Here is a 25,646-nt window from a genome sequence, read left to right as displayed (position 1 = left end):
TTACGTTCTCAACAGTCTTACCGGGCGAGCACAGCAGAGTGATGGATCGGTCATTTTCTGAGAGGGTCTTTCCCTAGCTCCCTGAACATCAGGACCTTGGCCGCCTTCCAAAAGTCAGGGCAGTGTTGGTGTATCAAGATGCCATTCTTTATGTGTGCAAGGTATTCTACGGCTCTATCTGTGAATTTCTGGAGGACACGGTTTTGAATTTTCGTTTGTACTAGTACGCCTGATTTCGTCGCTCGTGGGCTGGGCTACAAGTTGTGTAACCTCCTGGTCCGTTTCAAGTGTGAATACTGGGTCTCAGTCCGCAGCTCGTGGTCGTGCGGTAGCGTTCTCGCTTCCCACGGCCGGGTTCCAGGGTTCGATTCCCGGCGGGGTCTATGATTTTCTCTGCCTCGTGATGACTGGGTGTTGTGTGATGTCCTTAGGTTAGGTTTAAGTAGTTCTAAGTTCTAGGGGACTGATGACCATAGATGTTAAGTCCCATAGTGCTCAGAGCCATTTGAACCATTTGACCTGGGTCTAAAGGAGCCAGATTCGGCAGGAAAGACGCTGCGAGTGTTGTGGCCATAAGCTCTGCCTTCTCCTTCGCGGAGTAAGATGGGCCGTCTGGTCCTTGCAGAGCGGGGATGTCCTACGGAGGAGGCAGCGTGCTTTATACCAGCTGATTTTGGGAAGCATACTACCTCATCCGTAAGACAATGAGGACGTGCTGACAATCAGATAAACATCTCCAAAAACATCTGCAGAAATGCTATGAGCGTACAAAAATAAATTACGTGATGACTGAAATGGACGAGTAGTCTGATACGTGTCTTGCAAAAATAAAAATAAAGGAGTAGCCATGTCTGATAGGTTGTTTCAAAGTCATTGCGACAACCGCCTAGGAGTGATAGATCAAGTAATGCGGTACAACTTTTGTTAGAGTCGAAATGTTCGCTGATGCTTCCCGACAATGCTAGGTGTCTTATAGAACTGATTGTCATTATACGCTTGAGAGGCGGCACGACGTAGGCAATCTGAGGGGTTCATACACAATGTATGTTGCCTATAAGCCAGTTATTTGCACCATGTGCAAACACATTGGCCGACCTTTTAAAATACACCCTAAGACAAAAAGAAAGTAAGCCGCTGTGGCTGTGGTTCTAGGTGCTTCAGTCCGGAACAGCGGTGCTGCTACGGTCGCAGGTTCGAATCCTGCCTCGGGCATGGATGTGCGCGAAGCCCTAAGGTTAGTTAGGTTGAAGTAGTTCTGTCTAGCGGACTGATGACCTCAGATGTTAAATCCCATAGTGCTCAGACCCATTTGACCCATTCTGAACAAAAAGAAAAGCAGACACCATGAATGAATTGTCCAAATGGAAGGAAATCGCTAGATATACAATTTCAGAAAAATTGGATTATTTATTCAAGAGAAAGAGCTTCTGGTGCGCCCTGCCCATAATGCTCCAAATGTTCTCAATAGGGGAGACATCCGGTGAAGTTGCTGGTCAAGGTATGATTTGGTAAGCACGAAAACAACCATTATTAACTCCCACCAAGTGAGGGCGGGCATTATCTTGCCGAAATGTAAGCCGAGGATGACTTGCAATGAAGGGCAGCAAGATGAAGTGTAGACAATCGTCGACCCACTGCTGTGTTGTAAGGGTATCGCGATGACAACATAAGGGGTCCTGCTATGAAAAGAAATGGCCTAGTTGCCGGGTGACAATCAGACTGATGTCCCATCGCTGTTCGGGGCATCTCCAGACGCGTCTTCGACCTGGGATCTCATTGACAGAACTAAAATTGCCTTCAGTGATGAGTTCCAACGGCCAGTGAAGGCTTGTCTGGAGACGTCCCAGGCAATGGTGGGATACCAGCCTGACTGTCGCCTACCGTACGACCCGACAACCAGGAATAATGATCTGGGGGCGCGGCATTTCTCTTCATAGCAGGCTACTTCTGGTTGTTATCTGCAACACCCTTAGACTAGAGAAGTACATAGACGACATTCTATGCCCTATTTTCTTTCCCTTCATGGAAAGCCATCCTGAGCTTATATTTCAGCAACATAATGTCCAAGAGAGTCTCTACAGCTCGTGCTCGTGCTTTCCAAATCCTTCCTTGGCCAGAAAGGTCGCCGGGCTCTCCCCTTTTGAGAACGTCTGGAGCATTATGGGGAGGGCCCTCCAACCAGCTCGGGATTTTGACGATCTAACGCGGCTTTTCGACAGGATTTGGCACGATATCCTTCAGGAGGAGATTCAACAACTCTGTCGGTCAATTTCAAACTGAATAACTGCTTGCATATTGGCCACAGGTGGTCTAATGCGTATTGAATTGTTAGGTTTGTTACTCTCTTTGTCTAGAATAAATCATCCAATCTTTTTTTTAAATTTTAATAATTTGTTTGTCTCTACATGTACATTACATCTAGCGATTTCCCTCCCATTCGAATAATTCCTAGAAACACTCATGCTCATAAATTAAGGATAATGCTGATACATTTTGAAACAACGCTCTGGTGGGAGGTTTGCGGGTTTAAATTACCTCGGAGTATAACAATGCGGTGCATTTGACCTGCGGTCGTCGCACGGTGGCGCTGGCAGCAGTCCACATACGCAGAAGTGTGTTGGTGCATGTCAGAGTACGATGTAGCGAGTAAATCTGTAGACGTTTTCAGACGTGCTAATGGTGACTGTGTGTTGAAAATGGCTCAAGGAACACATTTTGATGACGTTATGATGGGTAGAATACTAGGGCGACTGGAGGCTGGTCAAACACAGCAGGTGGCCCTCCGTGTGCCATAAAGTGTGATCTCAGAAACCCAGCGGACAGAAAACGTGTCCAGGTGCTACAGTACGGGACGGCCACAGTGCACACAGTGTACCACAAGAAGACCGATATATCACCATCAGTGCCCGCAGACGGACACAGAGTATTGCAGGTAGTCTTGCATGGGACCTTACCGCAGCCACTGGAACAGTTGTCTCCAGACACACAGTCTACAGACCACTGAACAGACATGGTTCATTCGCCCGGACACCTGCAAGGTGCATTCCTCTGACCCCTGGTCACAGGACACCCGTAAAGCCTTATATCAAGAACACAGTACATGGTCATTGCAACAGTGGTCCCAGGTTATGTTCACGGACGAGTCCAGGAATAGTCTGAACAGTGATTCTCGCCGTGTTTTCATCTGGCGTGAACCAGGAACCAGATGCCAACCGCTTAATGTCCTTGAAAGGGACCTGTATGGGGGTCGTGGTTTGATAGTGTGTGGTGTGATTATGATAAGTGCACGTACACCCCTGCATGTCTTTGACGGAGGAACTGTAACAGGTCAGGTTATCGGGACGTCATTTTTCACCAGTATGTCCGCCATTTCAGGGGTGCAGTGGGTCGCACCTTCCTCCTGATCGATGATAACGCACGGCCCCACCGAGCTGTCATCGTGGAGGATTACATTGAAACAGAAGATACCGGGCGAATGGAGTGGCCTGCCTCTTCTCCAGATCTAAACCCCACCGAGCACGTATGGGATGCTCTCGGTCGACGTATCGCTGTACGTCTTCAAACCCCTACGACACTTCAGGAGCTCGACAGGCAGTGGTGCAAGAATGGGAAGTTATACCCCAGCAGCTGCTCGACCACGTGACTCAGAGTATGCCAACCCGTTGTGCGACCTGTGTTCGTGTGCGTGGTGATCATATCCCATAATGATGTCGGGGTACATGCGCAGGTAACAGTGTCGATTTGTAACACATGTACTTCGGGACGGTTTTCTCAACTTATCACCAATACCGTGGACCTACAGATCTATGTTTCGTGACTTTCCTATGTGCCTATGCTATTAGCGCCAGTTTTATGTAGTGCCACGTTGTGTGGCCCACATTCTGCAATTATCCTTAATTTACGAGCATGAGTGTAGTTCGTCTTTTCTTCTTAGAGTGTATCTTTCTCCACTTAGAGACACTCATTCTTCAGATTTTCTTGTTAATAATCGGTCGATTTTTTTAATAGACTATGCAGATGCAGCATACCGGGTTAGTAAACTCTGCTAGTTTGATGAAATTTCGTCGTCCCACGGCCGATAAATTCAATAAAAGTACACCAGGCGGCGCCAGCAACCGTCCGGGAACGTTTTCTTTCTAACAGAAGTTGTTCCCCAAGACGTGATCCACCATGCCATGTTGCAACAACTTTGAAACACCCTGTATTTATAAATAATCTTATTCATTAAAAGCATAGCGCTGTTATTTTGAAATGAAACATTTGTTTTTATAAAAATTTAATCTTTGTATGTGCGAGAGTAGTCTTCTACAACCATTGTCACCTTCAACAACACATTTCCAGGCATATGACCACATACGTTTTTAAATACCAACATTTCGCATCCTGTTGCAAGAAAGAGGTCTTCATCTGTATAGTAGTATTTAATCCTTCACCAGCCTCTTCGTATTTACTCATTCTGGTTAAGGCACCTGAAACAGGGATCGAAATTTTAGTCTATAAAGCAGCATAACGAAGTGGTTAACTACACAGATAAATATTATTGAATGTAATTTTAATTACTTTGTGGCAATCACGTTGTTTGTAAAGTGTGAAAGTTTTTACCAGAGATAACAGTTGTCTTAAGGGCATATTACACTACTGGTTTACCTGTTTGGTTCACGTGCACACACACTCTCACTTTGGTACACTTCAGAGGCTTCCAACTTCGCTTGTGATCAGTCGGATGCTCCCTTGTTCATATACATTCCTCTTCAGCTCCCCCCACCACTAATTCCATTCTTCACGGAGTATAGAAAGGAATGTTCATGAACATCTTGGAGAAAATAGAAATCTGTACAGATCTGGCAAAAAGTCCAAATAACATTTTAAAATGAACGAACGGAACTCAGAAACAAAAAAAGTATTGAGAACTTCGATAAAATTCTTATGAGTGATAGATAATTCAGGACAAAAGAGAGTCCTAAGTTTAACACGTTACATAAATCAATTTTCATCAGAGATATTATTTTAATAACAGATCATATCTCTGAACCATTATTATAAAAGTCATGTACAAACGTGACAAAACAATAAATACATACAATATCTTATTATGTAAGCAAAACTCATACATATAACCAAAACGTCGTCTGTACATGGTCTTTCAAAATTACACCAACAAACTTCAGGGTATGTAAAAGGTGCCTTCAGAAACAGAATGATGACGGGAACCTGTGTTCGTAAACGTCATCCAATGACGGTACAGAGCGTCGAAGTTATATGCACGGACGCCAGCAGCAAACGTGACTTTGTACACTGATGGACGGTAGGCGGAACTTCTCGCAGTGTTGTTTGTTATTCAGTGATCGCTACTGATTGCCTTGATGGACAGTGAAGAAGATGGAACTAGCTGGCACGTAGACAGGCTATGTCTCCTATGAATGCAGTGCTCTGTTACCTCAGTGGATGACGGTTTCAGACATGGATTTCCATCTCCAGTTCATTTCTCTCCTGAGTATCGAAAAATATATGAGGTTTTAGAAGGTTCCAGCATAAAAATAAACTATGGATGGAAAACCATGTCTGAAACCGTCATCGAAGGCATACTTAGGAGACAAGGCCTTTCTACATAGCATCTACGTTAACCTCCTCCACTGGCGATAGTTGAAATCGGACGCGATCACTGTATAACAAGCAACACTGCGAGACGTTCCGTCTACGGCCCGTCAGCGTAAGAAGTCAAGTGTGCTGCTGAAGGGGTGAACTGCTGGCAGGAACTTACGCTTATACCTTCGACGCTCTGTAGCGTTCTTGGATGATGTGGCACAGATTCGTATCCTCGATTTGTTCCTCAAGACACCTTTTACTGCCCCTTGCAGATGGCTGGTGTAATTCTGAAACACCTGATATCTGTCGCTTGTCATGCCTAAGAGTCATGAGCCGCATTTCCTCTGGTGTTTCTGCAGATATCTGCAATGCCGTTTTTTCAGTGTGTAGATGGAATCGATCCAAACAAATGTTGCTTATCATGTCTTGCTTATAATGCCCAATGTGAACAGAAAGTGTCGGTTTGTCCCACTTTACAGACAAAATCATTTTAAAGAGTAATTTAACGTGACTATTCGATAGAGCGGCCGCAGATTAGTGTAATGCAATGTACGTTATATCTATATGCATTAACATGGACACTAAAACGAGAAGAATAACCTGAATTCCAGCAGTGACTCGTGCGCCGCCCCGGCCCACCCTCACTGCTGCTGCAATGCAGCAGAGCTGCTCAGTGGCTGCTGGTGTACTGATTATTCTTCATATTTTACTGTCCCTGTTAATACATATCGATATAACGTACATTGCACTAGACTAATCTTTGGCATATCAAATTTCGCTTTAAAAATTATTTTGTTTGTGATGGGAAACAAACCGATCCTATCCACTGACACTGAGCATTTCATAAAGGACGTGATGGGCAGTAATTGTTTGGACCAACTCCAGTCACACATTATAAAAACTAAATGCTAATTACCGAATACCTGTCGAAGTACTCTAGGTACCGCTTGAGAGTGAGTCATAAACAGCTCTGATGGGTTATCATTACAATCATATGCATTTCATACAATTTGATGAGGCTACAGAGCAGTATAGGTAAGAAATATACAGTACAGAATAAATTCGCTGGTGTTCTCGGCATGTATCGCTGTCATACAGTATGTCCTCTTTTTTAATATTTTCATTCTCCACCGCAAGGAGAGGAGATGGCTGTTCAAGACCCGGCCTATTCAGAGTCACGATTTTATTCAGGCAATTATCAGAAAAGCTAGTAGCGGGGTTGACGGGAATCTCTACTGGGAATATATGGAAGGGGCTTATTAGTTCTGCCACATGCTTTGCAACCAATAGAGACCCCCTGGAAACTTTGGTCGGGACAGGCGATTGGAACATTATTAATTTGTTTCTGGGACATCGTCCTTCATCTCCAGCCAAAAATTAAAATGTTGTATATTCGTGAAGTGTATATGTCATATGTATCGCATCCCGGCGGCAACAGTGACACAATTCAGAAATGCAGCACTTGACAAATCACGACTTGAGGAATAAATTGTATGAAACTGATAATGAAATATTACTAGCTTCTTATTTTTTTCAGTTCTGTCACTTTGATTTGCCAGAGTGTGATGTACAGACCGAAGTCACAAACGAAAATTTATACCAAGACCGGTGTTTGAACCCGTGTCACCTGTGCCATTCTGGCACGTAGGCTTTCCATAACTGATTGGGTTGTCCTCCTTCATCAATCCAAATTCCCACCCACGCCTCAGCCGAACTGGTATTCACCCTAAACTCAAACAGCATTGCAGAGGCTCTCCAACTGTATTGGAACAGAAACTCGTCATCGAAGGACACAAGGGGCCCTGCCTCAAATCCAGGCATGGATTAATAAACGTAAACATGGTCCGTAGTAGGCTGAAATTCAATGTTTATTTAATCGTGGGATTAGCTAATTTCGACCAAGCTTCATTACCAAGCCTGTTTGGCCGGCCGCGGTGGTCTAGCGGTTCTGGCGCTGCAGTCCGGAGCCGCGGGACTGCTACGGTCGCAGGTTCGAATCCTGCCTCGGGCATGGGTGTGTGTGATGTCCTTAGGTTAGTTAGGTTTAAGTAGTTCTAAGTTCTAGGAGACTTATGACCTAAGATGTTGAGTCCCATAGTGCTCAGAGCCATTTTGAACCAAGCCTGTTTGTACCATCTGTATTTCACGCCATTTTCAAATCACTCTTAATTACAAGGAAAAATAGGTGCTTTAATCACATGAAACTACGTGGTTTCAGAGACCTTTTCAAGTATCAAACATACATGGTGGATACAGGGTGTTTGGATACACCCATTACAAATTTTCAGGACTTGTAGAGGGGAGTGAATACATAATATTTTGAATAGGAACACATGTCCTGAAATTTTATCCGACGACGCTATTGAGCGCCAAAGTTATAGGCACCAGCGCCTGTAAACGTATCTATATGCAGGGCCACTCCATGATGATGTTAGTAACTTGAAGATTTCTCAGGATGATAGAGACATACGAGATATGTCCACAAAGTAAGTTCCGTTTGGTCATATAAAACAAATATGTACAGATAGAGAAAAAATATTTATTGTACAAAAATCTACAATTGTAAAACTGCTTTTCTACATAGCTTCTAAAATTTTGTAGGCACTTGTCATAGCGTGGCACAAGTTTTTGTATGCCTTCTTCATAGAGGGTTACCGCCTGTGTATTCAACCATGTGGTGACATGTCCTTTCAGCTCGTCAGCATCGTTGAAGTGTTGACCACCAAGAACAGATTTTAGGTGTAATAACAGATGAAAGTCGCTAGAAGTGAGGTCCAGGCTGTACGGAGGATGATCAAACGCGTCCCAGTGAAATTCCCGTAAGAGTTGTTTGGTCACATACGCCGTGTGAGGTCGGGCATTATCGGACAAAAAAACAACACCTTTTGACAGTAATCGTCGGCGCCTGTTCTGCATTGCGCGGCGCAATTTTTTAATATATGGAGATGGTATCTGTTCTTTCGGACATTTAAAAAAACAGCTACCATCTCCATATAGTCAAGGTTAACCGGCCATTGACCTTCATCTGTGCGGATGCACACGCATTGCCCGCACTCTTACGGGACTCGGTAAGATTGTCTGTCGCGAGTAATGAGTGTAGTGGGCAGGGGCATGTAGTGTGTGGACATTAAGTTGGTAATGTGGGTCTCACACGGAGCGTGCAAGGGATAAATCCCTGCAGTCGCACTATCCTCTGTGCCCTCGGTGGCTCAGATGGATAGACCGTCTGCCATGTAAGCAGGAGATCCCGGGTTCGAGTCCCGGTCGGGGTACACATTTTCAACTGTCCCCGTTGATGTATATCAACGCGTGTCCATAGCTTTACGTATTGATTTAATTATCATTTCAATTTTTTAATGGTCTCGTAGTCACCATGTGCATTGATTGTTTGGCCTCGTGGTAAGAAAGCAATCAGCAAAATCCCTTTTATGTCCCAAAAAACGGTGCACATGACTTTTCGAGGTGTCAAGATTTGCTTAGGCTTAACCTTCATTGGGGATGAAGTATGCCTCCTTTCCATTGATTGCCGTTTTGTTTCAGGGGTGTCGTACGATACCCAAGTTTCATCCCCCTCGACTATCCTTCTTCATTGAAGCGAGTCAAAAACTGAAGTGCCGTGCCCATCCGTTGTATTTGTGTTGTTCAGTAAGAATTTGGGTACCCAATGTGAGCAAAGTTTTCGAAATTTCAGTTTTTCAGTAACAATTTCATGAATTAGTAATCATGATATCTGCGGAACTTCCATAGCGAGGACACTAAGTGTAAACTTACGGTTGTGCTTAATCCTCTCTTCAATTGTGTGAACCAGTTCATTATTAACCACAGACGAGCGTCCACTTCATTCTTCATCGCGCACTTGATTACGTCCTTCATCGAACGGTCTGACCCATCTTCTAACCATTGAATCATTCACAGCATTTTGTCCGTAAACCTCGCAGATTTGCATATGAATTTCCTTTGGTTTAACTTTCTTTGCAATTAGGAAACGAATCACAGATATGATTTCGCACGCGGTGGCATTTTCAATTACGGCTGAAATTATGAAGAAGCACTACAAAGCACACGTCGACAGCAGCGATCTGAAAATGGTGTACATGTCTTCTCCTCGAGTCAGAGTAACTGCCGCGCGTGCTCGGAACTGCGATGGTAGCGCTGCCGCGGATAGAAACAGTAACGGCACTCACTTTGTGGACGACCCACGTATAAATGTATGAGTTTGAGGTAAGGGTCCCTGTACCAGAAACGAACCACTCGAAATTTATAAGCAAAAACCGTTCTGATACCTCTGACAGCGAACTACTTGTACCATACACCATGTACTAGTACTGCTGTTGGACAAAAACAAGAAAAAAATGTGCTCTAGAATGTTTACCTTAAGAGCTGTGAGCACTTACTCAGCCGTTTGTGAAACGTGCAACATGGAGAATAAATTACCCGAATAGTGTCACACTTTGTGGAAGTGGCAAGGGTGTGCAAGCAATACGTGATACGTTTTGCAGCGAGATGGGGTACACGTAGGCCGAGCAGAGCCCTCTCGTGTCGGTCCGGCAGGTCGGTGTTGCGACTGGTATAGTTGATGCAGAACTGTCACACAAGGTGGAAACAATACAGTGAGTGTCAGTATGCCTCGTCGACGTCAAAGGGAGCCATATCGGCATGCGAGCGAGTTCGAACTAGACAGAATGATCGGTCTCCAAGAAACTGGGTTGTCATACCGTGATATTTCGGCTCGCACAGGGCATGCTGCTACAACAGTGATGCGTGTGTGGAAGCAGTGGATAGAGGAAGGTCGTGCGCACCGACGAGCGGGAACTGGACCACGGAACATAACCACAGCATGGGATGTCCGTCATCTTGTCCGCATGGCCATTACGGACCGTACAGCGTCACCCACAGTATTGCTGCAGGTTGGACTGGTTGCACGCTTGCCATTACGTCGGCTTCCATTATCCGGAAACCACAAGCTCCTCCGACTGCAATGGGCACGTGGACACCGTCACTGGGGTGCTGAGTGGCAACATGTAATCTTTTCGGATGAGTCCCGCTTCAGCGTGTCCTACAGTGATGGCCGCATACTTGTCCGGCGTTACCGTGGTAACGCAATCTGGAGCGCTGCATTGTAGAGCGACATAGTGGACAAACACCAGGTGTGATGGTTTGGAGCGCCATTGGTTACAACAACTCATCTCGCCTCATACGCATTGCGGGCACTTTGAGCAGCAACCGGTACCTAACGGAGGTTGTGGAGCCTGAGGTACTTCCCCTGCTTCAGGCATCTCCACAGACCACATTTCGACAGGACAGTGCCAGCCCACATATTGCGAGGAATGTTGTTGTTTGCGTTGTTGTGGTCTTCAGTCCTGAGACTGGTTTGATGCAGCTCTCCATACTACTCTATCCTGTGCAAGCTTCTTCATCTCCCAGTACCTACTGCAACTTACATCCTTCTGAATCTGCTTAGTGTATTCATCTCTTGGTCTCCCTCTACGATTTTTACCCTCCACGCTGCCCTCCAGCGCTAAATTTGTGATCCCTTGATGCCTCAAAACATGTCCTACCAACCGATCCCTTCTTCTAGTCAAGTTGTGCCACAAACTTCTCCCCAATCCTATTCAATACCTCCTCATTAGTTACGTGATCTACCCACCTTATCTTCAGCATTCTTCTGTAGCACCACATTTCGAAAGCTTCTATTCTCTTCTTGTCCAAACTAGTTATCGTCCATGTTTCACTTCCGTACATGGCTACACTCCATACAAATACTTTCAGAAATGACTTCCTGACACTTAAATCTATACTCGACGTTAACAAATTTCTCTTCTTCAGAAACGATTTCCTTGCCATTGCCAGTCTACATTTTATATCCTCTCTACTTCGACCATCATCAGTTATTTTACTCCCTAAATAGTAAAACTCCTTTACTACTTTAAGTGTCTCATTTCCTAATTTAATTCCCTCAGCATCACCCGATTTAATTTGACTACATTCCATTATCCTCGTTTTGCTTTTGTTGATGTTCATCTTATATCCTCCTTTCAAGACACTGTCCATTCCGTTCAACTGCTCTTCCAAGTCCTTTGCTGTCTCTGAATGAGCTTAGAAGAGCGACGGGTACCATTGCTTCCCTGGCCTGCACGTTCGTCGGACATGTCGTCCATCGAACATGTCTGGGATATGGGTGGTCGGCACGTGGTGCCTCACGGTCCTCCAGTAACTGGTGTCACGGATTTGTGGGCTCGGATACAAACTGCGTGCAGGGAAATCCGGCAGGAACGTATTCAGAACCTTATTGATTCAATGCCACGGCGTATAGCAGCTCTAATTGCAACGCATGATGGCCACATGACATACTGAATTGTAGGGCTCAAAGAACATGTACAGATTTGAAAAGGTAACCATTTGTTACTTGTCATCTACCTAACCTGTGGTATTAAATTAACTGAACTCATGCGTTTCCTTCTTGGTACTGCAACTTCCACAAACGGTAGTGTACGAGGGGCGTTTGAAAAGTCCGTGCAAAGCCCGAGAGATGGCACCACCGGCGCGTATCGAGGTCATGTTTAGTTAGTAGCATCTTTGGAAAGAACATACACTAAGTTTCAGACATATTGGTCTATTTCTTTGTGTTTTGCATTCGTGTGAATCAAGGAAGTCGAGTGATTCTCAAAAAATGGACGAAGAAGAATTTCATGTGGTGATTAAACATTACTTTGTGAAAGGCAAAACGCCTCAGGAGGCTAAAGAGAAGCTTGATAAATATTAAGGTGACTCTGCACCTTCGATTATCACAGTTTATAACTGGTTTCAAAATTTTCGGAGTGGCCATATGGTCAAAAGTGATGCTGAACGTTCGGGACACATTGATAAAAACCGTAATATGGTGATGGATGACAGAAGAGTTAAGGTGCGTGAGATTGCTAGTGCTGTGAGCATCTCGAATGAACGGGTACATAATATTTAAACATTTTTACATGAGAATGCTATCCGCAAGATGGGTTCCGCGATTGCTCACCGCTTGACCAAAAACAGAATCGTGTGAAGTGTTGCAAGAATCTGCAGGACTTTAAGCGTCGTTTCGTCACTGTGGATGAAACGTGGATACATTACTATACTCCTGAGACCAACCAACATTCTAAACAACGGGTTACCAAGGGAGAATACGCACTAAAAAAGGCGAAGACCATTCCTTCGACCGGAAAGGTTATGGTGACTGTCGTTTGGGATTCGCAAGGGATAATCCTCATCGACTATCTAGAAAAGGGTAAAACTATTACAGGTGCATATAATTGATCGTTATTGGACTGTTTGAAAACCGAGCTGCAAGAAAGACGCAGGCGATTGGACAGCAAAAAGGTCCTTTTCCATCACGACAATGCACCAGCACACACCTCAGCAGTTGTGATCGCAAAATTAATGGAAATAGGATTCCAACTCGTTTCACATCCCCTCTATTCTCCAGACTTGGCTCCCTCGGACTAGTTTGTTTCCCAATTTAAAGAAATGGTTGGCGGGACAAAGATTTTAGTCAAACGTGGAGGTAATTGCAGCAACTAATAGCTATTTTGCAGACTTAGACAATCCCTATTATTTCGAAGTGATCAACAAATTAGAAAGCGTTGGACGAAGTATTTAAGCCTAAAAGAAGGCTATGTCGAAAAATAAAAAAGGTTTACCCCAAGCACGAAAGTAGTTTTTATTTTTGCACGGACTTTTCAAACGCCCCTCGTATTAGAGAAGATATGTTTCACACTATTGAAAATGAACAAGTGCTAATAGCTCCTTACGTATGCATTTAAGAACCCATGGTTAACAGACATTTTTTCTTGTTTTAGTGCACACTCTGAAACTTGACTAACCGACAATCTTAGCAAAACAGTACCGGCACATGTATTCTGCTGTCAGAAATATTAGAACCGTTTTCGCTTACAACTTTCAAGTCTTTCATTTCTGGTACAGGGACCTTTACCTCAAACTGATACATTTATGCTTCTCCGTCACTCTCATCACAGAATCACCCTGTATGTACATATACTTACAGGCACCGGCGCCTATAATTTTGACGCTCTGCAGCGCCCTTGGAAGACGTTTCCGGAGAAATGTTCCTATTCTGAACATTATGCACTCACTCCCCTCTACAAGTCCTAGAAGCTTGTAACAGTAATTTCCGAATACCCTGTATATGCAGGCTGAAGTGAGCTGAGACTTGACTGAGAAGGGAGGCGTACTAGAAAAGTCCATGCAATTGTGGAAACCCTCTGTGCCAGCGTGGTGTAGTGGTTAGCGCTTCTTCTTGGTGAACGGGAGACCCAGGTTCGAATCTCGGCACTGCAACAATTTTCATTCATTTTTTCAGACTGCATATATACATCAGAGATATTTTAGACCTGAAAAGGTCTCTGGAACCGCATGTGTGTATGTATTGTGTATGTGTGTTTGTCTTACCGAACGGACTGAAGTGTTGTATACAGTATGCCTTCTTACGTAGCTCAGTGACAAGGTAGAGCAGCTGCGCCTTGTGCAACGGACGCAGGTGGTGTACGGCTGGATGCGCGCGTGTTGCAGGGCAGAGGTGCGAGAGGCGGATGATGCACATCCCGTTCAAGCCGCTGTCGGAGCGGATGCTGCAGGAGCCGTTCTGGCTGGGGCTCATCACGGTGACGGTGGTGCTGCTGCTGATCGGGCTGGTGTGGTGCGCCAAGCGGCACTTCCCGGAGAAGCTGGAGAAGCTGCTGGCCGAGGAGGCCGACCGCAGTCGCAGTAAGCTCAACATGACTCCCCGCTCGCTCGCATTCGGACATGCACGCTACCGCTGCACGGACTCTGTCGATGGAATGACCGTTTTCAGTGTTGCAAGATAGTGGTCCCCACACACACCCACTCACTCACTCTCTCAGCCTCTACTCTTTCAAACTTTAAGTTTCGTGTGCAGTTCTGTGTGGCCGAGAACCGGCGTCAAACTTTATGTCATAATTGTACAGACTATACCTTTGACGATATTCTGTACTGTCATACGTTACGCCATTTCTCTCAGATGAAATGCATGCTAATGATATGCTAACTGAAAACCAGAGACTACCTGTCTGTAGTTGTATATCTTTCGAGCCAGAAAGATAATACACACTATCTTGTAAAATTTACGAGTGCATTTTTTATGTAGCTTTTATATGTTTCTTGAGCAGCTCTTTCTATTTATTTTCTGTCATCTCTTTGTAAAATTGTTGATCAACTGGATTTAGTTTACTTCTGTATTATTTTTCTTGTAACGCATATTCAGTAACTTTTAAATTTCGTATCTTAATAATAATATAATATAGATTGTAATTCATCAATACAGAGTAACGACAAAAATCGTTCTCCTCCTTCAGGATTTCAAAGAAAATTCAACTTAACTTATTTTGTGGTTATGTAATTAAGATCTCAATATTTTCTGAGAAATAAATGTTGACAAACAGCTTCAGACAAATTTACTGAGTGATATGACGTCTCTTTCAATGACTGTGTTTGACGTCTGTCTTCGAAAAATTGTATTTTACAGTGCAGTAGCTCCCAGACGTATATTGTGTAAAGCACTATGTGCAACAAAGATGGTGCAGAAACTGTACTCTATGATATCCTGAAGGATCAAAGCTAGGTTGGTTTATGTCGCTGACATCTAATGTAGGTAAGAGAAGATAATAGTATTTTGTGTACCTACTGGAGGCACTTTGTACAGGTAAATAATTTCTGCCATAATATCGCATCGCTTTCCAATGTAAATGAAGTGTAGCGAAATCAAATGTAAAACATATTTTTCATTGATTGTCTAATAAAGAATTTTCGACTAGTTTTTTGCTACAAATATAATGCACTTTCATTTTTACCCATTTCCCCTCACATCTAATTTTATTTTATTTTTCATGCACCAATGCAAATTATTGGAATGCCTTGTATTTCATTCTTCAGTCAAATTTACTTCACAACCTCTTGCTTGATATCTTTTGCAGCGACCAGTGTGCCACATTATCTAAGAAATAAGCTAGCATTTTGCACATTTTGTTAAATCTAATTTTATATTTGTAATAAATCCAGTTTTACTTTCAGTGTCCTCAGTAATAGCACCAGATACACCACCTTGGATGTACATGTAATACCCATTTCAGCTACAGTAGTAGGGTTCTCAAACTATAAAATGCAAACATCTGGCCAACGAAACCATAACTGTATGTGGAAAATACGTTTAATGATATAATATCAAAGTGATAAAGACAGTTAATACCAAGTAAATACATTTACGTTAGAGTTTACTACTATTACTAACTTATGCATGATACCTTGTTATTTGTTATTATATATGGTATGAAATACCATATACTTTAAACTAATATTTTGCACCATTTTAGTCTTATTATTTAATAAATTTTTGTTGCTATTATAGAATTACACATTCACTACTTACACAAATTCATTTTTTTTAACACTGATCTGAAATTTTTTATGTTGTTGTATTACTATAAAGTGGAATTGCTTGACATAGGAGTAAAGATTAACAAAGTTATCATGGACTTGGGAACTGCAGTTCTCTAAGACAACAACAAAGAGGAAAGAATGATTTACATCATTGAATAATTACAGTTTTTTTACTGTTGTACACAAAATTGATTAACTTAGAAAACTGCTTATCCATTTCACTAAACAAGAGTTTTCAGTTCTAAGGATTCATAATTAATTGAAGTATATAATTATTCTATGTTATAATTAACAATTTTAAACCCAGCAACTGTTGAGTGTTTTGGATTCTCAATCACAGAATATGTTATGAAACTGTGGAACAATAGGTTCTACCATTAGCCAAGTATGGAAGATAATAATCAAGTATCATGTACCATCACTTTCTTAAGTGCAGTGACTTCATACAGCATTTTCATCTATCAAACATGCAACTGAATTTCAGTCCGCAAGTTCAGTTTTAATTTTTATTATGTGTAGTATCATAATAAACTTGTCTGCAAGATTCTCAGATACAGAACTAAATTGATGTTCCACTAACGGGCAAAAACACTATCCTTCTGTAAATGAGACACAAGGAATTCCTAATTGCAAAATATTTTAATTTGACACATCTACTCTGCGTTATTATTGCTGCCACGTGTACTGGCCTTTGAGATATGCATTCTGAATCCTTGGAGCTCATCATCAGCTCTAGTCAGTACATATTTCAAAAAATTACAACAGATAGTTGAAGTGTCTATACTTTTGTAAACTGATTACAGTTAGGCACTTTCAGCACTTAATATAAGTGGAAAAGTCGCTCAGTCACAAATTAATTTATTCCATTTAACTGAAGTTCAGTTATCTGGTTCGTAAATTTCTGATTTGTGCCGAGCACTGACTCAAATTTGAAGTATTTACACAACAAAAAAGAAACGAGTACTTAACTAAGCAAAAAGACTATGCCCCCATGTCTGTGTTCATTTCTCCAGAGCTATTTTGTTGGTATTTTACACTTTTCATGATGTATTAAGAATGACATTATGTGGGATACCGTGTTAAATAGAAATGGATCCAGTATTGATCCCTGTGGAACACCAGCAGTGCTGTCTGCTGTTTACATATCTTTATTTATTGTCCACGATCTGTGTGTGTCAGTTAATAATCAATAACTGCATAAGAATTTGAGCCCTCTGTTCAGTTCTCTCACATATAATCAAAAAATTAAAAAAATTGTTTCATCAAAGTAGATTAATAAGTCTGGTAAATTTTTACAAAACAGCAAGAAACACTGACAAGTGTTATGATTATTGATAAGCATACTTGAACTGATAAAGCATGCAGTTCATGCCACACTTTTCAGGGAAATGACTAGTGCTGAGTATCTTGAAGTAATAAAATATTTTCATTTTAAACAAGTTAACTACAGTTCATATGCACATCAGTATATGGCAGGTTGAGAAGGGGGGGGGGCGGGAAGGAGAACTGAAACACCATTGCAGATTGCCACTGTAGAAAAATTAATTTAAATGTTGTTCTATGAGTATTGCTGATTTGGCTGCAGATGGCCAGTTGTTTCTTTTGAAGAAATGATGACAGAGCTGCTAGCCATTAGTACAGCTTTGGTAAATTCCAGACATTAAACATTCAAGGAAGGACACTTTTAAATCACGTATGGAAAAACTCAAAGTTAATATATGTGCTTCTGGCGTCGTTATGAGATTGTAGACTAAATTTCGACCACTTTGATCCCTGGATCCAAACCTATTGTCGAAATGAATTATGAAGTGTGATTGTATATACCATAGAGTGACTGATATGAAGAACTTGCGCCTGCTCACATATGAGCCCATACTACTGAAAATGTGTGTGCAATGGATCTCAATATGCCCTGTTGCATACAATGGGCCTCTCTTTCTTAACATCAAATTATTACATGTACAGAAGAAACTTCTAGTGAATAACAGGTCGTTTGTGCTACAATGCAGTATTAATTGAGATCAATGTTTATTATCTGGGGAAACAAACATATCAGAATGCCTCTGCATTTAATTCATCGAACTAAATGTAAATCACTCTGAGAAATATTATTTTTGTTTTGTAAAAAATTAAGCTGCTTATTAAATTTTTTACCACACTTCACAGTTAACCCTTGTAATCGAACAGTAGTGAGATCTAATCACAATTCTATAGATGTAGATGAAAGTTATACTTTTTATAGGACTGCAAAACTGTTCCATAAGTCTGTATATCTGTTTGACTCACTAATCTCTAAAACTAGTAGATCATTTTATGGGGTTGAGCGTAGCTTGGAGCAACGTATACTCTTCATTTATTAGAATCGGATCATGGGAAAAAAAATCATAATTACAACTGTTATCTAAAGCAGTCATATCTGTCTCTCTTTCTGTTTAAACACATATTCTCCGTAACTACTAACGAAATTTCATGGGGTTTTCACAGGTAATGTGATCATAGAGTGAGGCAATATACAGGCTTAATTTCGTGAAAATCAGATCCTCGAATAAAAAAGATACCGTAATATAAAATTTTATCTTAAATAGTCACATCTGTCTGTCTGAACACACTTTTTTCCAAAACTACGAGACGAATTTTCATGGAAATTTCTCACGTCAATTCAAGCTTTACTTCATCAAAAACGGAACATGAAAAATATCGTAATTTGAAGTTGTATCTAAAATAGTGTTTTCGACTTAATAAATCGGATGTTTACCTCAGTGATTTGTTCATCACGACGTAGTACGCCAAAGAATCAACAGATGACGATGTTAGTTTTTTTTAGCTCTGTGACAGACGTAATTTTTGAAGTTTACGCACTGCCATTTCATCTGTACGAATACAAACTGACATTGAATTTACTTCCCTATGATAATCGGATTTACAGATTTCGCTTTAGGTATTAAAATACTTAGTGGCATTCCTTAACTCCTTTCGAGAGGTTTTATTCTTCTTCTTTGAAGGAAAAACGCATTTATTCTGTCTGCTTTGAGATTTGGGTGCCCAAAAAATTATATTTTTATATCGTTTTATTAATGAATGAAAATTGCTGGGAAACAATTCCTTCTGAGTACATCAGAACATCTAAAAGACTGAGGTTTTGCGGTCTGAAGAAGCCAACGAACATCATGAGACGAAAACTGCTGCGGGTTTAGAACGTCAGGCTTTAACTCCTTGTTTGAAACGTTTTCCGAATGTGAGACGTGACGTAACTCTACTGGATAATGTCATGCATTATCTCTATCCTCAGAACCCTTTACTCACAGAGAAAACCACCAAAGTTCTCAACGTTTTTGCACAGCTGCATCACTGCCTCTCCCATGTTAATGAAGCAAACAAGCACTTCGTTCACCTCCTCAGTCATATTACTTCAAACGTCGTATACAAACAAGCTTTATCAATCAAAAATAAATTTCATTTGTACAAAGTATTTGACGCAGCTATATAAATTCCCTGGCAATGCCAGGTCTGTCAAGTAGTCATTAATAAGTCTTAAAAGGGTAGACACAAGTTGTCTCCATCTCAACAGTTCTCTGAGACCCAGTGTGATAATTTTAATGTCATTGTCATGTCACGGAATGTCACAGTTCTTCATTCTAATCGTTTTCCATAGAAAGTTCGTGATTAGCCCATCTTCCATCTGCAAATTATGAGATATTAGGCTTCCTCCCATTCATGGAGACGCACTGTACTCGAAATCTGTGTGCCATCTCCCTTGGAAGATTGTAATATGTACTGATTATTGTTTCTATAAATACTTCCCAAATGAATTTTTTTTTCTGTTCACCTTAATGTCTAGTTGTGCAATGGTAACAAGCTCTCAATAATTACCAATTGTGAGTAGACGCAGACAGTTTCCATACTGAATCAGTAGCAGAGCAGACAAATGTGATTTATTAGTGGTGTGCCACAGAGTTCAATTATTGGTCTGTTTTTATTCCTGTTATGTGTAAATGTGTGTTGAACTAGTTATGCATGCCTATGATATAAGAACTATTACAATTAAATATTGCTGACAATGTGAATATGAGGAAAGGCAAGCTACTTTTTAACATTATTAATATATACACACCAAATGGGCCTCTTATTTTATCCACATCTCCTGCAAAAAATTCGCATGTTTCAAGTAATATCTGTATCAAAAGACCATTCCAAATTACAGTTGTTTGATAACTGAAATTACTGTTATAAGTATAGGAGTTGTTCTTGTTCTTTGAAATGGATACCAGGCTTGATAATTTACTCCCAGAAAAGGAAATAAATATCTCACATATGAGTAAACGTAATAATAATTACGACTGATAACATAATCTACAAAGAATTTACAGTGTTTTGCATCGTCTATATCATGTGTTAATGTATTCTTGAAATATAGTTACATATCCTATGATGCAAGAAACAATGCAAATAAATCTAGCTCAGATATGTGTGTGTACTTATATGAACAATATAACAAGAAAATTATACTATGTTAACCTCTTACAGTAAATTCATCAGGCGTTTGTTGCAATATCTATCAATAAAATGTTTGCAATGAAGCGTTTCACAGAAGTAACTGGAACAGTGGTGATAATAAAAACCAAGGTATGAGTCTATGCTTCAGTAAGTGCTGCTAATAATGGAATGAAATGAAACTGCTTTGTGCCAACGAGAAATGCTCTCACATTTAACACATTTACTGCCTATGTTTGTGAAATAGATTTAAATAAATCTTTAATGAATGTTATATCACCATATTTCTCTTCCCAAGGGCTATACAATGCCATTAAAAAAGCAACTCATGCCATTTCTAAAAAAATGCTGTTGGCTCTGTATGTGAGTAATGATTCAGTAAATCAATTGCTTCATTGTGTATAGTCAATTACTTGCTACTTGACCTATTAAGAGTTATCAGAAACCTTGTGTTAATATCATCAACCGTTTTTGAATTTTTTCTGGGTATGTGAGGTCCAAGAAGAATGAAACTAGACCTACTAATCCCTACGACATGCCAGTAGTGATTTGTCCCCAATCTGAAGATACTTTTTTAATGTGTATTAACTCTATGACAGAAAATTTTTACAGCAACAGGGAGAAGTGAGAAATAAAAACACATTTATCTGTCTCTGACAGTCAGCCCTGGCACTCAAAAGTCATATGTATCAAGCTTGAGTTACAGTAATCATAGCGTGGTATTGTAGTGTGGTCAATGTGAATTTCTGTAAGGAATCTATCAGCACTGTAGTACCTTCGAGTCATGTGTGTTTACTTTTAAGATACTAAGTTCAGTACTCGTTTGTACGTGAGTTACTGACGGTGCTGTAGCGCCATTATCCATTTGGGTAAGTCAATTAAGAAGTGATAGGCAAGTAAGGGAACATTGTATCCATCTCACCATCCAAAAAAGCACTGTGATCTGCTAATCAATCTCAAACAAAGTTGCACATCTTACTTTTTTGCTAAATAAATTTATCGATGTACATCTTCCACAGAATAATATTTTTATACAGTAAATCCTGGTTACGATTTTGTTTCAACACAAATGCCATCTTCTCCAGTTTTTTACATTTATTATTTCTGGACGTTTGTACTAGCATAATTCATATCAGGCCACAGAGTAATTTCAGTCCCTGTATTTTTGTTTTTACCATAATATATATCCTGTATATGTTAACAAAGACAATGTAATTTATGAAGCAGATATACTTCTTCAGTGTGTGACAATTTGTGAAATATTGAGGAAACGTTCTGTCTTGGATTCCAAACAAATATTTTAACATAAATTTTCACATTGTAGTTGTATCTTATCTGTACTACTTGCGATGTTTTTTATCCTATTTCTCTCTACCTTCTCTGCTGTTTGGATTTCTCTCTGAAAATCGTTTTGCTGCATCTTGTTTCATCAGAGCAGTATCACTGGTAGACACAAAACAGAAAATAACTTATACAAAAGAAACAGCCTTCTTTTTTTAATTTTGCTCATTACATCATGTTTCTCCCCCATCCCCCCATCCCCCCATCTGCCCCCTCCGCCCCTAACATGTTGTGATTTTTGAGTGCTGGACCTGACTATCAGATGCAGATAAATGTGTTTGTATTTCTCACTTCTCCATAAAGTTGTAAAGAAATGAAAAAATGGTGTAGCAATTCTGTTTATAGGGTATCTTTTAATACTTCATTTAATGTGGCAAGGTTTTGGTACACAGTACTGAGTAGTGGTATGTAGCTGCCATGCAATTATAGATCATCTTCTGCCATAGAGAGCATCAACCTACATTACCTTACTCGAATCACACAGCAAGAACCCCAGACATAGATGTTTCTGGGGTGTGAAAAGACTTCACGTATGTCTTTTTTTTTAAATACAGTACATCATGATTATTTAATTTTATGAAATATTACAGTGTTACACTGCTAATGTTAATTATTCTAAAACTCAATACACTAATTTCCACAGCCACTGTGGAGATACTATTCAATAGTGTAGAAGGTATTACCTAATGGATTCTTTAGTCCACTCTTGAGCTCCACTTTGTTACCTACATGACATTTAATATGGTGTGAAAGGTTGTTGACTGTACATGCAATCATGCACCTGACACCTTCATGTTTTAATTTTAAAACTTCTGATTCTATGTAATTGTTGCTTTGGGGTCTACTATTATAGTCACACTTTGTTCTTTTTATGAGAACATCGGTGAACATATGTACTGTTAAAGAGTTGATAAAATACAAAGCTGGAAATTGGCAATTTGTGGTAATTTTTCTATGGGACCAAACTGCTGAGGTCATCGGTCCCTAGGCTTAAACATTACTTAATCTAACTTAAGCTAAGGACAACACACACATCCCTGCCTGAGGGAGGACTCAGACCTCCAGCAGGGGCACCGCGCGAACCGTGGCAAGGCGCCCAAGACCGCGCGACTAGACCACGTGGCACAAAGCTGGAAAAATCATTCTTGGTTTTCCAACCCCCCCCCTCCCCCCCCCCCCCCAAAGTTGCTTGTAAAATCAGTCTTTCAGGGACTTCCTCTACCAACATCCTCAAAATTTTGTTGTCGTAAAGTGCAACAACAACTTTAACTGGGACAGTGGCTGTACTCTTTTGGGAGCTTGATGCTGAAACGCTGCAGATGCTGAAAGGCTGCAGGTAAATAAACTGAGTTATATATCATCTAACAGAATCAGCATCGCTACTGATCTCCCTCCATCACAGATATCAATTTTTGCTATAATATGGAGGTTCCGTGACTTTTTAACGACTCCTTCACGTAATATGTCCCATTACATACCAAACTGCCACACAGATTGGATTACATTTACTTTCATTCCAATTGATCCGTAGTGAGAAGGTCCTCCAGGATGTGGAACATGTCAGAAAAACAACAATACATGACAAATATTTATAACTAAAACAAATAAGCTAATGTAGTATTCCACAGGTCCCAAGTGGAATGATCGTCATTTTTAATGAACACTATATGAAAGAGTCATTTTACAAATACTAATGCACTGAATTTAAAATAAAAAAAGTTTTATTTATTTATTTATAAGGTAATAAACGTGTAATACAACTACCATAATACTTATTTACAATGAACACGTTACCACACTGAAATATATAATGGAGTAGAAGGAGTTGGCCACCAATAAATCCTTTAGGCTTCTCTTAAAGTGAATTTCACTGTTAGTAGCCCTACCACAGTTAACTTCTGAGGGCAACGACAGAGGAAGTCGTTCAAAGCATGACAGAATAAACAAATGTAACTCTGCTAGAAATAGCGAGAAACATTTAACCAAGAATGTCGCCATCAAAACTACCTTCCCATAAAATACAAAGCTATTTTTTATTTTGAAGTTCAAAGTTCGAAGTTCCGATGTAAGTCTTACAAAACTCGTAATGTGAGTTTTTCAATTTATGGTCATCTTTCTGTAACAGTAAAAACTGTACTCAGACTCCTCTTTGTATTCCATTCTTTGAATTGGACGTGTACTGGCTATCCCTCCTAAGACTCGTCAGGCGAATTTTCTCTGGTGTTTCGGCAGATATTTACAATTTTATTTTTGGGATGCAGCTGGAGTCAACCAAAACAAATACCGGACATCACGTCTTTCTTTCGAAGCCCAGTGTCGATAGAAACCACCGATTAGTTCCCCATTTCAAATAAATATATTTTGAAGTGGAATTTTACGGGCCCAGATTAGTCTAAAGTGCGATATTCGTTTTAGCAATAAGTATTAACAGGGACAGTAAAACGTAAAAAACAAACAGTACTCCAGCATCGAGAACGCCACCCAGGCTCACAATGACTGCTACCACCATGCAGCAGTGCTGTTCAATCACTGCTGGAGTTCTGGTTTTTCTTCGTATTTTACATTCCTTGTTAATACATATTGGTAAAAGAAAATTGCACGAGACTAATTTGGAACCAGCCAATCGAATGCGCATATAATATCCCACTTTAAACGTTATCTTGTTTTTAATGGGAGAACCGACGCTTTCTGTCGACCCTGTGACCCGCATGAAACATGTAATCAGCAGCATTTGTTTGGGCTTACTCCAGCTACACATTGCAGGAACTAAATTATAAATATCTTCCGAAACACCTGAGAAAATGCGCCTCTGTATGAGAGCTCAGTAATTATATGAAATTAGTGAGTTCATGTGTGCAGAGTCCCTGAAAATTTTAATGATAACGATTTGCCATAAACCATTTTTTAATATTTCCAAAATTAGCATTATTGCGGACAAATAACTACTGGTTTTCCTCAGGGATCGATGTGTGGCCCACTTTTATTATTTTCTTACTTGAGTATTTCCCACCCTACCACAAAAGGCCGTATAGGACTGTGTGGTGCTCCGTAAATAGCTTAAATGTGATTGAAGGCTACAGTCTGGAACCGAGCGACCGCTACGGTCGCAGGTTCGAATCCTGCTTCGGGCATGGATGTGTGTGACGTCCTTAGGTTAGTTAGGTTTAATTAGTTCTAAGTTCTAGGCGACTGATGACCTCAGAAGTTAAGTCGCATAGTGCTCAGAGCCATTTGAACCATTTGATTGAAGGCAAGTTGTGGTGCGGCGGCGCAGCGCGAGCGCTCCCGTGCAAGTGTGGGCGTGTGGTGTTCGCAGGTGTGCACTCGCGGCCGCCGTCGGTGCGCGACCATCTGGCGGGAGCTGGCGCCGCCGCCGTCGTCGTGGTGCCGAGCCCGCAGCCTGGCTGCCCTCGCTCCCTGCTAGGCCGCCTGGGTATCCGCAAACCTTCGCTCCTAAGCCTCACCAGCCCACACGGCTACAACAGTCACCCATCTGCTGCCACAGCAAGAACCTTTAGTTTGGACGATTTGCTTAAACCACCACCCAGAAGTAAGGCGTCCGCCGGAGAAACACTCTCTCACTCTCTCTATCTCTCTCTCTCGTGTCGTTCGTGTCTGCACTCGCAACATGCTCGTCTCTGCCCCCTGTTGTTGTTGTTGTTACTGTTGTTCTTGTTGCCTTCTCTTTATTTAATGCTCTTCTGTCCAGGCACTGCACGGGTGTCTCTTGTGCACTCCTCAGTTTTATTTGGTGTGTGTCTCCCGCCTCCAGAGAAATGCGT

At 41.1% G+C, this 25,646-nt stretch overlaps 1 protein-coding gene across 1 annotated transcript in view; it reads left to right on the top strand.

Annotated features, from left to right (window-relative positions):
• Positions 1-25,646, top strand: part of LOC126252230 (uncharacterized) — a 596,261-nt gene that overhangs the window by 380,735 nt on the left and 189,880 nt on the right. Inside the window, exons 18-19 of the mRNA XM_049953102.1 lie at positions 14,149-14,343; positions 25,181-25,414. Of these exons, the coding sequence (XP_049809059.1) occupies positions 14,149-14,343; positions 25,181-25,414 (429 nt within the window). The remainder of the gene's footprint in view (positions 1-14,148; positions 14,344-25,180; positions 25,415-25,646) is intronic.

Source organism: Schistocerca nitens, chromosome 4, assembly GCF_023898315.1.
Source record: "Schistocerca nitens isolate TAMUIC-IGC-003100 chromosome 4, iqSchNite1.1, whole genome shotgun sequence".
Classification (NCBI taxonomy): Eukaryota; Metazoa; Arthropoda; class Insecta; order Orthoptera; family Acrididae; genus Schistocerca; species Schistocerca nitens.
This window is presented reverse-complemented; position numbering and strand designations above follow the sequence as displayed.